This window comes from Ovis aries, chromosome 7, assembly GCF_016772045.2.
Source record: "Ovis aries strain OAR_USU_Benz2616 breed Rambouillet chromosome 7, ARS-UI_Ramb_v3.0, whole genome shotgun sequence".
NCBI classification, from domain to species: domain Eukaryota; kingdom Metazoa; phylum Chordata; class Mammalia; order Artiodactyla; family Bovidae; genus Ovis; species Ovis aries.
In genome coordinates, this window is record NC_056060.1 from 15,760,841 (window position 1) to 15,773,633 (window position 12,793).

Consider the following 12,793-nt stretch of genomic DNA (forward strand, 5'->3'; position numbering starts at 1 on the left):
CCAGGTCAGGTTCAACTTTGCTACCCCATGGACTGTGGCACACTAGGCTCCTCTGTCCTCCACTGTCTCCTGCAATTTGCTCAAACTCATGTCAATTGAGTTAGTGATGCCTTTCAACCATCTCATCCTCTGTACCCCCTTCTCCTCCTACCCTCAGTCTTTCCCAGCATCAGGGTCTTTCCCATTTAGTCAGCTTTTTGCATCAGGTGGTCCAAGTATTGGAGCTTGAGCTTTAGCATCCTTCCAATAAATACTCAGGGTCGATTGTCTTTGGGATTGATGACTAGTTTGACTAGTCCAAGGGACTCCCAAGAGTCTTCTCCAGCACCACAATTTGAAAACATCAATTCTTCACTTCTCAGCCTGTTTTATGGTCCAACTCTTATATCCATACATGACTACTGGGAAAACTATAGCTTTGACTAGATGGACCTTTGTCTGCAAAGTGAGGTCTTTGATTTTTAATATACTGTCTAGATTTGTCTTAGCTTGCCTTCCAAGAAACAAGTATATTTTAATTTCATGGCTGCAGTCACCATGCAGTGATTTCATCCCCAAGAAATTAAAATCTGTTAGTGCTTCCACTTCCCCTTCTATTTGGCATGAAGTGATGGGATCTGCAGCCATGATCTTAGGTTTTTGAATGTTGAATTTCAAGCCAGCTTTTTCACTCTCCTCTTTCACCCTTATCAAGATACTCTCTAATTCCTCTTTATTTTCTGCCATTAGAATGGTATCATCTGCATATATGAGGTTTTTGATATTTCTATGGGCAGTCTTGATTACAGCCTGTGATTCATCCAATCTGACATTTCACATGATGTATTTTGCATATAAGTTAGATAAGCAGGATGATAATATACAGCCTTGTCATACTCCTTTCCCAATTTTGAACCAGTCAATTGTTCCATGTCCAGTTCTAACTGCTTGCTTCTTGACCTACAAACAGGTTTCTCAGGAGACAGGTAAGGTGGTCTGGTATTACTCTTTAAGAATTTTCCACAGTTTGTTGTGATACACAGTGTCAAAGGCTTTAGCCTAGTCAGTGAAGCACAGGTAGATTTTTTTTTTCTTTTCTGGAATCCCATTGCTTTCTCTGATACAGTGAATGTTGGCAGTTTGATTTCTGATTCCTCTGCCTTTTCTAAACTCAGGTTGTATATCTAGAAATTCTTGGTTCACACACTGCTCCAGCCTGGCTTGAAGAATTTTGAGTATAACCTTATTAGCATGTGAAATGAGCACAATTGTATGGTAGTTTGAACATCCTTTGCCATTGCTCTTCTTTGGGATTGGAATGAAAACTAATCTCTTCCAGTCCTGGGGCCATGGCTGAGTTTTCCAAATTTGCTGGCATATTGAGTGCAATACTTTAACAGCATCATCTTTTAGGATTTTAAATAGCTTAGCTGGAATTCCATCACCTCTGCTAGCTTTGTTGGTAGTAATACTTCCTAAGGCCCGTTCGACTTCACACTTCAGGATATCTGGCTATAGGTGAGTGGCCATACCATTGTGGTTATCTGAGTCATTAAGGTTTGTTTTGTTTTGTTTTGTATAATTCTTCTGTGTATTCTTGCCACTTCTTCTTAATCTCTTCTTTTTCTGTTAGGTCCTTACCGTTTCTGTCCTTTATTGTGCCCATCCTTGCATGAAATATTCCCTTGATAGCTCCAGTTTTCTTTAAGAGTTCTTTAGTCTTTCCTATTCTGTTATTTTCCTCTATTTCTTTTCATTGTTCATTGAAAAAGCCCTTGTTATCTCTCCTTGCTTGTCTTTGGAACTCTGCATTCAGTTGGATATATCTTTCCCTTTGTCCTTTGCCTTTTGCTTCTGTTCTTTCCTTAGCTATTTGTAAAGGTTCCTCAGACAACCACTTTGCCTTCTTGCATTTCTTTTTCTCTGGAATGATTTTGGTCGCTGCCTCCTGTATAATGTTACTAACCTCTATCCATAGTTCTTCTGGCACTCTGTCTACTGGACCTAATCTAATTTATACACATAAGAATATGTAAATAAGTATTTTCTTTTAAAAATATGGCTTTTAGTTGTTTACTGTGTTAAATGATTGGGCGTGTGTGCTTAGAGAGTAAAAGTTTATAGATAAGTCCAAAGACCCCTTTAATGTCCAACTTCAGTCCCATTCTCTCTCCTCAGGGGCAAATGCCCACATGAATTTGGTAATGTTATCTTTCTGTTGATTACTACGAGTGAAATGACACAGAACATACGAGACATACGAGACACACACAAGAAACATACACTCTGGCCAGAGGGACAAGAACTGCATGTGCCAGCAAGCTCGTGGTTTATTTATATACATCCCTTCTGGGCAGAATTCCAGACTGTATGACCAAACTTGTTCAGTACAGCGCATGTGCACAAATGTTATCGTACAGCAAAAGGGAGTGAAATTCCGGCCTACTGCAGTCTGTCCAGAGCCCTTATCGCAAGAAGGGAATGTTCCCTTATTTGCAAGGGACCATTAATCTCAAGGCTGTGTCCGTATCCTTGGCAGAACATCCTGTTTGCAAGCAACACATCTCCACTTTCCCTGTTGTGGCCGCATTAACCCTTCATCTCCCCCTTTTTTATTTAAGCCCTTGAGACATTTGTATTAATGTTCTGTAGAGCAAGGTGTAAAGCTGTAGGCAGCCAACCTCCAGCCCGCCAGCCCCTCTCGTGGCTGTGCCTGTCTTAGGTTGCCCTCCTCTGAGGGTCTTACCCGTCATTGGCTATCCAGCCACCTCTTGGGGGCTAAGTGGAATCTCTCTAGATGATGGGCATCTAGAACTCTTTTTATTTATATGTCTCAGTTAATTTCTTGAAGGGCTCATGTTAAATGGTACAGGTGGTATACAAAACTGAGAAGAATTCCAATCACATTTCAACACACTTCGTGTAGATAAAACAGCTAATTGATCTCCAAGCCAGGAAATGGTGTGTTGAAGATTGAGCATGTTGGTAGCAAGTTGTGCATCCAAATCTCGCTGTTGTTGCCATAACAAATGAGAGTCTTTATGCCAGTCCCGAACAAAATCAGCTGTTTGAATCCCTTGGTGTAACGCGAGGCCTGCTATCGCCGCTGTTGTAGTTACTGACGCAACTGCTAGAATCGAAGCAATCAATGACCATACCAAGCATGCGTCGAGATTGATGTAGCAAAGTCTGTACAGTGGTTACTAGATGAGAGACAGCAAAAGAATCTGACCATGGCCTAGTTATATTTATAGGCAACCATACTTCTGTCCGAGCTTTAACAATTACTAACGAAAAATTAGAGTTATAGGCTCGTCTTTCAAATTCTTTCCACCAAGACTGATTTACACATTGAGTTAGATTACAATAATCACATGACATAGACCCCATAGTATCATTCCAAGTCCAATTCCCATATAACAATGCAAAAGGATATTTTACACATGCCATTGCGGAATAAGATCTATTAACATGTAAATTAACATGAAATGGACCCGAAGAGTCATCACTATCCATAGTATAGTTTCCTGACCAAACAGTAAGATTACCAGAAATTGCCCATAGTTTCCAAATAGCCCCTTGAATGTGTGGATATCCCTGCAGTTGTAATTGAGGAGGGACAAGTGCAAATTGCTGCCATTTAGTTGTTTCATTTCCATTGCCCATCAAAGTACCATTTGCACGATGCCATCTAAGAGATTTATTTGACCATTTTTCTAAGAATTGCCCATGATCTGGACTCCAATCTACAATGATAGACCCAGAATAATTCATGACTTTAGAGGGTCTATGACCTCGGCAACGTTCCCATTCCAAAGATTCTAGAAAAGGAGCGAAAAAGTTAACAGGACATAGTGACATATGTATTCCATTATGAATGTCTGTTGGTTCTGTCGAGGTGTTAAAGCCCCTGGTGGAAACAAGCACATTAAAAGTAGCAAAATGATAATTATTGTACTTTATCCCCCATGTATTATAGGAATGATGAGAACATTCCTTGGTGGACAGACAAAAGGGGTGCCCTCCTATGCACAAAGGAATACCTTCCATTGCAATGGTCAAATTACTAATATTATATTGTTGTTTATGATGAGGTAGTTGTTCTAGTCCCCCGCAAGCTGGTGGGGGAAAGAAGGCAGTCTCATTAGTGCATACCTGCACTTTTGGTTCCCCCCAGGAAATTACTCATACTAATGGGGGATTAGGTATATATGCCCAATATGTATGATTACTTCCCGAAACACCGATTACCTGACATGTTACTACCGCCATCATGGCAAGCAAAAGATTGGTAGGATTCAGAGGTTGTCCTGCTTTCATTAACGTTTTTTTTTCTGCTTCCTGGGTTAACTTTTTCATTTGACCCCATGTAGGAGGTGTTGCTTCCCTTGTACGAAAAGTAAAGTTCCTCTGCATAGTAAGCTCTTCAAATTTTTGAACAAAGGAATCAGCCATTGTTGATTTTGATTAATCTCACTGGGGTCCAAAACCTGTAATTATTAACAGAAATGAAAGCATACCCTCATCCCAGATATGTTAATGATGTTGGGATCTAGCCTTTCTCTTTCTCTTTATATCAAATGGGCGTATTCAAGATCTTCTTGTCTTCTTTTTTCCCTTGAAAATGCAACTCTGCTGCTGATAGATTTCCCTTGCTCCAAATATTCAAAAAATTTAGGGTAAGTAAGGTTTTATTCAAAATGTCTTTAAGTTTCATAAATCTCTCCTGTTCCCCCTTTTTTATTTTTCAAGGTATTCATGCAAGGTACAATTAGCTCTTTCAGTGATAGTTTGCCCTTGACTATTATAAGGAATACCAAAAGTATGAGTTATATGGTATTGGGATAAAAAGTGAGCTAATTTCACGGATTGGTAGGCAGGTGCATTATCAGTTTTCAATTCAATTGGTAATCCCATAATTGCAAAACAAGATAACAAATGAGTAATAACAGCATCGGTCTTTTCAGAATGTAATGCAGTGGCCCATTGAAAATGTGTGTACGTATCTATGGTATGATGCATATATTTTTGTTGTTCGAGAGAAGAAATGTAAATTACATCTATTTGCCATATTTGATTTGCTTGTTGTCCTCTTACATTGACACCTGGTGAGGTAAATGGTAAAGCAAAGGGTGCACATATGGAACAAGAACGAACAATATTTTGAGCTTGTTTTCGAGTAATAGCATGAGATTTTTGTAACTCTTTGGAATTGGTATGCTGTAAGAGATATTCTTGTTTTGCTGCTTCTATAGGATAAAGTAAGGCATCAATTGTAGTATTTTTATTTGCATCTGTAAAAATAGTGGGTCCCTTAATTGGAACATCTGAAATTGGGGATTGAGATATCATAGAGTTAGTCCGGAGAAGCTCAATCAATTTAGATGACGGATAATGATTAGAAAAGGAACCAGGAAATGAGGCAAGAGAAATTTGCCAGTTTTCATTAAATTGTAAACATCGAGATATTTGAGCAGTTGTTAATTGAGTAACAATCTGGTATGATTCATATCCTGACAATTGTAAAATGCGATGGCCACCTTTCTGTATGAGGAAGGCTAATTTATCCATATATGTAGTCAATTTTTTTTTTAAAGCTGTTAGGTAAGAAAACCCATTCTATTAACCCTTTTTCTTGAGCAATTATACCAGATGGGGAATAAGGGGTATGAAATATTATAAATGAAATAGGTTGAGATGCATGTAAGTAAGTCAAAAACCCGTCATTTAGTTGTTGCTCAACAAATTAAAGTTCCTGTAAAGCCAATGGGGTTAAAGTTTGGGGGCTATCCAGAGCTGTATCTCTCTCTAAAGTAGAAAACAAATGTCGTAATTGATAAGTAGGAATCCCAAGTACTGGGCGTAGCCAATTGATATCTCCCAATAACTTTTGAAAATCATTTAAAGTTTTGAGGTGGTCTCTTCTGATGTGCAACTTTTGTGGCCTTATTCTATGTTGTTCCAATATCGCTCCTAAATATGGAATAAAAAAGTCTTTTTGAATTTTTTCTGGGGCTATTTGCAAATTGTATAGCTTTAAAGCCTCCTGTACTTTTAGAAAGAATTCATCATGTTCAGCAATATTAGGAGCTGTTAACAGGAGATCATCCATATAATGATATAGAATATAATAGGGGTATTCTTGATGGAGGGATTGTAAAGAGCGAGCTATGAATTCTTGACATAAAGTAGGACTATTTGTCATTCCCTGTGGTAAGACTGTCCATTGATAACGCTTAACAGGCTGAGCATGATTAAGAACAGGTGTTGTAAAAGCAAATTTATCTCTATCTTGTAATTATAGGGGAATGGCAAAAAAACAGTCCTTAAGATCTAGTACCATTAAGGACCAATCCTGAGGAATAAGAGCTGGAGAGGGGAGTCCCAGTTGTAATGCTCCCATAGGTTCAATACATTTATTAACTTCTCATAAATCAGTTAATATTCTCCATTTTCTAGATTTCTATTTTATAACAAAAACAGGAGAATTCCAGGGAGAGGTAGAGGGCTCTATATGACCAAGTTGGAGTTGTTCTTGTACTAATTGTTCTAACACCTCGAGCTTCATTTGTGGTAATGGCCACTGCTCAACCCATTTTGGAGTATTAGTTAACTATTTTAATGGGAGGGCTCAAGGAATTTGAGCAGTGGCTACTAGTTTTCCGGGGGAATGGTTACAGAAGCCCCCAAAGAAGAAAGAAGATCTTTTCCCCATATATTAATAGGTATATTTACAATATAAAAGGTAACAAATTTTGATCTTCCATTATGGAATTGGCTTTTTAAGGAATGGGTACTCTTCCAGATATCTGCAATAGAGCCCAATCCCGTCAGCATTAAAGGGCTTTTTTCTTTTTCCCAATCTTGGGGCCATTGTTGAGAAGAAATAATTGAAACATCTGCCCCAGTGTCTAATAGTCCTTTAAAGGTTTTTCCTTGTATAATCAAGGAGAGAACAGGGCGAGAATCTTTGATAAGCATTTCCCAAAATATATGTCGTCCAGTATTTCTAAATCCTCCTGTTCGTTCATTAGGAAGAGCCAAAAAGAGATGAAGCTCTTCTGACATTAGCAAGGGGCTGTCTCTGACCAAAAGAGTTAACTTAGGGCTCTAGCTGAAAAATCTCCTGGGCATGAAAGGAGCGTTTCAAACCCTCTGTTAGCATTTTAGCTTACATGGCAGCTTTATCCAGACTCATGCAACATTGTTGAGCCTATGCAATGCTTGCTGCCAAGTTCTTACATCCCTTATCCATTGTGTTCCTGGGAGTGCATATAGTCAGGATGTAGAAGAAGCAAGTAATAGCCTTAGCATTGGCAACATTAGACTTTGAGTTAATAAGTTCTTTCTTTGCTGTAACCTGCTGAATCTTTGCTCCATAAGAATGTAACTCTGTATTTTTTACCTTGCTGTATGTATAACTCAGGGTGAAAAAGCCCCAAGAAGAATTAAGTAAATGGGCCTCAGTCGAAGAATTTGAGCAGTATGTTTCCCAGCTAGTAATGAAAGCATGGTAAAAGTAGAAACCATAATCAAAATTTCCCTAACATAGTCGGAGTCTATTACCCCAGGAATTATGGTTAGACCTCTCAAAGCTGAATTGTTACAGCCTAATATTAAGCCAAAGGTGCCTTTAGGCAGTGGTCCGAATACATTTGTTTTTAATTTGTAAATGCCTCCTCCTGGTGACAAAAGAACATTCTCAGCTAGTGGCAAATCAGCAGTAGCACTCCCTGAAGTAGCAGACCACAAGTCTGAAATCATCATTTGAGGTCCTTTTAGTGAGGCATTGTATGCGAGAAGGCAGGAGGACAGGGAGGAAAAGTCCCTGATATACGTTTGCATTCAGTATTTGCATTCTCAAATGCTAAAGTTTGTAATAATATCTCTGAAATTGTATCTTTCCCCTAAGTTGTCTTTTCCCCAATGAATCTAGCATAGCCAAAATAAAGGGAGATTGAGGATCGTATTGTGCTACTGCAGCTTTAAGATCTTTAAAAAATTTATATTCCAAAGGAGTGTATTGAATATTTATCACGTTGCCATCTTGCTGCCTCTGGATGGGGAATAATGGTGGAGGATCGATAAAACCACTAGGAGGAGCAAGTAAGTCATCATCATGAAGCGTAGACAAAGGAAAGGAGAACCGACAGCGTTCCCTGCCCACATCGGGCCGATCAACCGCAGTGGGGAAAAGAGAAGCGTAAGGAGGAGCAAAAGGCACAGATTTCCTCTCCTCCCTATGGGATCTCTACCATTCCTGAAATAGATGGGTCATGTCTTTAATCTCTTTACCCTCCTCTGATGAAACCGAAGAAGCCTCTGAATCTGATTCTGAACTATCAGATGTTTCACCATTTCCAGAAGGAGGCTTACTTTTATCCTTACCCTCAGGCAATGCAGAAATTCCACCAACATTTGGCACATCTTCATAAATTGCCTCTTCCTTCACTGAAGCATTAGATTTAGTCTCATTATCAGTAGATAGCAAAGTCAATGCCTGTGTTATAGCATTACATAAATTCCATAACTTCAAAGGGATCACATTACCCTTCTGATGTTGCTTTCTCAATTCCTTTTGAATTATTTTCCATTCCTTCAAGTTTAACTGTAACTTAGTTTGATATTGAAACAATGACAATATTGCTCCACTAAGCGAAAGAGCTCACTCAATCGACGAGTCGAGGCCTTAACGCCTATGGAGTGGAGAAGTCCTTTGACTAACTCCATGCATTGTGCCTGTAATGAACATTTATTTCTTCCTAGCAGGATTTCCCCTCTGCTAGGGTGAGGAATTCCCCATGATTATGTACATGAATTCCCCTAGCAATTTTTCTGAAAGTTCCCTTCCGCTATGGTGAGGAATTCCCCATGTTCCCGAAAGCTCCCTGCTATGGATCTAAAATCGTCCCGGGGTTTCTTACCTCTTTCGGTTTCACTTGAGCCCCATCCATTGGGCGCCAGATGTTGGTTCCTAAGAATGAAATGACACAGAACATACGAGACATACGAGATGCACACAAGAGACATACACTCTGCCCAGAGGGATAAGAACTGCGCACGCCAGCAAGCTCGTGGTTTATTTATATACATCCCTCCTGGGCAGAATTCCAGACTGTATGACCAAACTTGTTCAGTACAGCGCATGTGCACAAATGTTATCGTACAGCAAAAGGGAGTGAAATTCCGGCCTACTGCAGAGTCTGTCCAGAGCCCTTATCGCAAGAAGGGAATGTTCCCTTATTTGCAAGGGACCATTAATCTCAAGGCTGTGTCCGTCTCCTTGGCAGAACATCCTGTTTGCAAGCAGCACATCTCCGCTTTCCCTATTGTGGCCGCATTAACCCTTCACTTTCTAATCGGTAAAAAAAAAAATCTCAATTTCCAGACAAATGTATGATGCTATATCATTTATTCATAAAAAATTTTGAGGATAATATACAAATAAATCTATGTTCTCTTTCTTTTTTCACCTATCATCAAATGGATCTTGAAGTATGCCAGACTTTTCTAAACATGACATAAAATGCAGAGTCTGCTTTTAGAATCTAGATCTCTAGTAGACATGTCTAGTATCTTTCCACTATCACATTGCCTATTAAACTTCTGACTAAGACTTTTTTAAAATTTAGAAATATGCTTTCAAGTTTGATTAAAATTCCATCTGGTCTAAATTTAACAGATAAGAAAGAGAGGAGGAAAAGCATTTGGGGACTACTTTGTGCTTGCTCTGCGTGTAAGTTAAATAAGTAGGGTGACAATATACAGCCTTAACATACTCCTTTTCCTATTTGGAACCAGTCTGTTGTTCCATGTCCAGTTCTAACTGTTGCTTCCTGACCTGCATACAGATTTCTCAAGAGGCAGGTCAGGTGGTCCGGTATTCCCATCTCTTTCAGAATTTTCCACAGTTTATTGTGATGCACACAGTCAAAGGCTTTGGCATAGTCAATAAAGCAGAAATAGATGTTTTTCTGGAACTCTCTCCATGATCCAGCGGATGTTGGCAATTTGATCTCTGGTTCCTCTGCCTTTGGTAAAACCAGCTTGAACATCAGGAAGTTCATGTATTGCTGAAGCCTGGCTTGGAGAATTTTGAGCATTACTTTACTAGCATGTGAGATGAGTGCAATTGTGTGGTAGTTTGAGCATTCTTTGGCATTGCCTTTCTTTGGGATTGGAATGAAAACTGACCTTTTCCTATGCCTCTGTTTATCTCTTTCACCTCCCTGTTGAGCAATAAGTAGCAATAAACCTATAAATCCCATTATATAGGATTTATAATGTACTAGATACAAATTTTCCAGACAGGAACACTGGAGCAGGTTGCTCTTTCCTACTCCAGGGGATCTTTCTGATCCAGGGATTAAACCCACGTTTCCTACAGTGGCAAGAAAATTCTTTACCACTAAGTGACCTGGGTAGCCAACCACTACATAGCATTTATAACATACTAGATATAAATAACCTCAAGAGCATAAATAATAGTAAGATGAAATAAAATAATAAAGGATGAGTTTTGAATATTTATTACCTTGTTTTGAATATATTTACTAATTGTAAATACAGAATTTAATTTTTAATGATGTCTATGTTTACCATCTGGCTCATGATGTTCATTAAAATTTAATAGTTAGCTCTAATGAGCCACTGTGAGTCTACTATAACACACCCCTGTGTTATAGAACATAACTAAGAATTTTGTTTTAATAAGCTACCTATTGAATCGTAAGTTATATGGCAGAGTAAAAGCAAAGAGAAATAGAGAATTGTGTTAATATGCAATTTTTACAGTAATCTTGCTCATGTATTTTAATAAGAATCTTTAAAAATAATTTTGTTTATTTAGGTGAGAGTTGACTTGTCAGAGGTGCTTTATTTCTTGGTTCTTTATCTCAACTTTTAAGTGATAGCGTGTGAAGTAAACTTAGGTGAGTAGATACTGTCAGTATGTCATATATAATAATAAATGTTACTTATTTTTTTTTTCCTTAAGGAGTAACTGTGACGCCTGATGAAGAACAAAACTTGAATCATTACGTACAAGTTTTACAGAACCTAATACTAAGTGTTCCCACTAAGGAGCCAGGTCGTCAGAAAAAATCAAAGTCTCCAAATAATGCTAATTTCATAGGACCGAGAGTATCAAGAGTTAAGGAGCTAAAATATACACATGATGTAGGTCCAGGTGACAATGATGTTTTAATCAATCCTGTCAGTGAAGAAACTACAACTTTCCCTACTAGGGGCTTCACATTGGAAATAGACAAGAAAAAACGTACTAAAAGCACAGCATTCTGGTCGATTAAACCAAATAATGTTTCTGTTGTTTTACATGCAAAAGAACCTTTTATTGAGAAAGATGAGCCAGAGCCAGAACCAGAGCCAGAGCCAATTGAACCTCGCACTGGGGCATCAACGCAAGTGCCAAGTGTTACTGAACCAAGTCAAGATGTCACCTATTTAAGCAGGAGCACTGACTTGGAAACTGCCACGGAAGAAGATGTTCCTCAGCTCTCAGGTGACAATGAAATGGATTATCTTGAATCACATGATGTGTATAATGAAGACGTTTTGAAAAGAATTGCAGATATTAATTCACAGTTGCATCACGTACCTCTTCCTGAGAGCTACAAGCCAGAATATAGAGCGGACATTCGAGCCTCTAAAGAACACCTAAAACGAAGCCTTGCTCTAGCCATAGCAGCAGAACATAAATTAGAAAAAATGTATAAATCCCAGCTGTTACCACAAGGACGAAGCAGTGGTGGAGTTTATGACATTGTAACTGTTATTAACATGCTGTATAGTTCTAGATATAAATTATCTGAATATTTAGATATAAAACATGTTCCATCAGAGATGAGAGGAAAAGCTACTGTAGTAGTCCATACATTGAAAAAAATACTATGTGTTGGTCATGGAGAAGAAACTCACAACCTCCTTAAGCAGTTATTAAATAATAATATAAAAATTTTACACATACTTGATACTCATGACAAAGTTGATTCAAGCTAACTATGCATTCATTCATGGGAGAAATAAGCATGTTAGTGATTCAAAAATTCTATGAAAATATTTTCTATTGTAGTTCACTGTGTTAACATCTTTATATGTCATGTGTTATGAAAAATTTTCATATGCACTGAAACCTAACAAATTAAAATAAAATTTTGGTTCAGGAGTTTGTAGTTTTCTCATTAATTTTAAAAGTTATGAGTATCTAATGTTTAAAGTGTTTAAGCTTTGATTTTACTTGATAGGTTAGTAAATTCTTCCATTTTATAAGACTTAAGAGACTGTGCAGTCCACTGTATATGTAGTAGTAGTAGTAGTAGTGTTAGTCACTCAGTCGTGTCCAACTCTTTGCAACCCCTTGCACTGCAGCCCACCAGGTATCTGTCCATGGGATTCTCCAGGCATGAAAACTGGAGTGGGTTGCCATTGCCTTCTCCAGAGTAGCTAGTTTTAAATAATTGCATATAAATGTAAAATATTAAGATATGTTATCTTATTACTCTTTTAGAGGATCTGAGTATTCTATCCGAATAGCATAATTGGAGCTTGTAATCAAAACTACTTTTTATCTGAATATTATATATGTGCCACTTTTGAAAGGTGGATGATATATTAAGATACATCCCTATTCCTTTGTTGTTAAATACTTCTGGAGTATTAGTGAAGGACTGTAACCTGGATTTGTAATGAGATCATTCTCACTTATTTTTTCTTTTTGTTTGTTTATACACATATACATGGAAGCTTTCCAAATTTTGTATTTGGGAGTGTGACTAACATGGTCTTCCCTGGTGGC

The 12,793-nt window shown here is 38.1% G+C and overlaps 1 protein-coding gene across 1 annotated transcript in view; it reads left to right on the forward strand.

Moving 5' to 3' along the window:
- The window catches only part of SPESP1 (sperm equatorial segment protein 1), a 33,037-nt gene extending 21,024 nt beyond the window's left edge, over positions 1 to 12,013 (forward strand). Inside the window, 1 exon segment of the mRNA NM_001318078.1 lies at positions 10,976 to 12,013. Coding sequence (NP_001305007.1) covers positions 10,976 to 11,997 — 1,022 coding nt within the window. The 3' untranslated portion in view covers positions 11,998 to 12,013.
- The last annotated feature ends 780 nt before the right edge of the window (positions 12,014 to 12,793 follow it).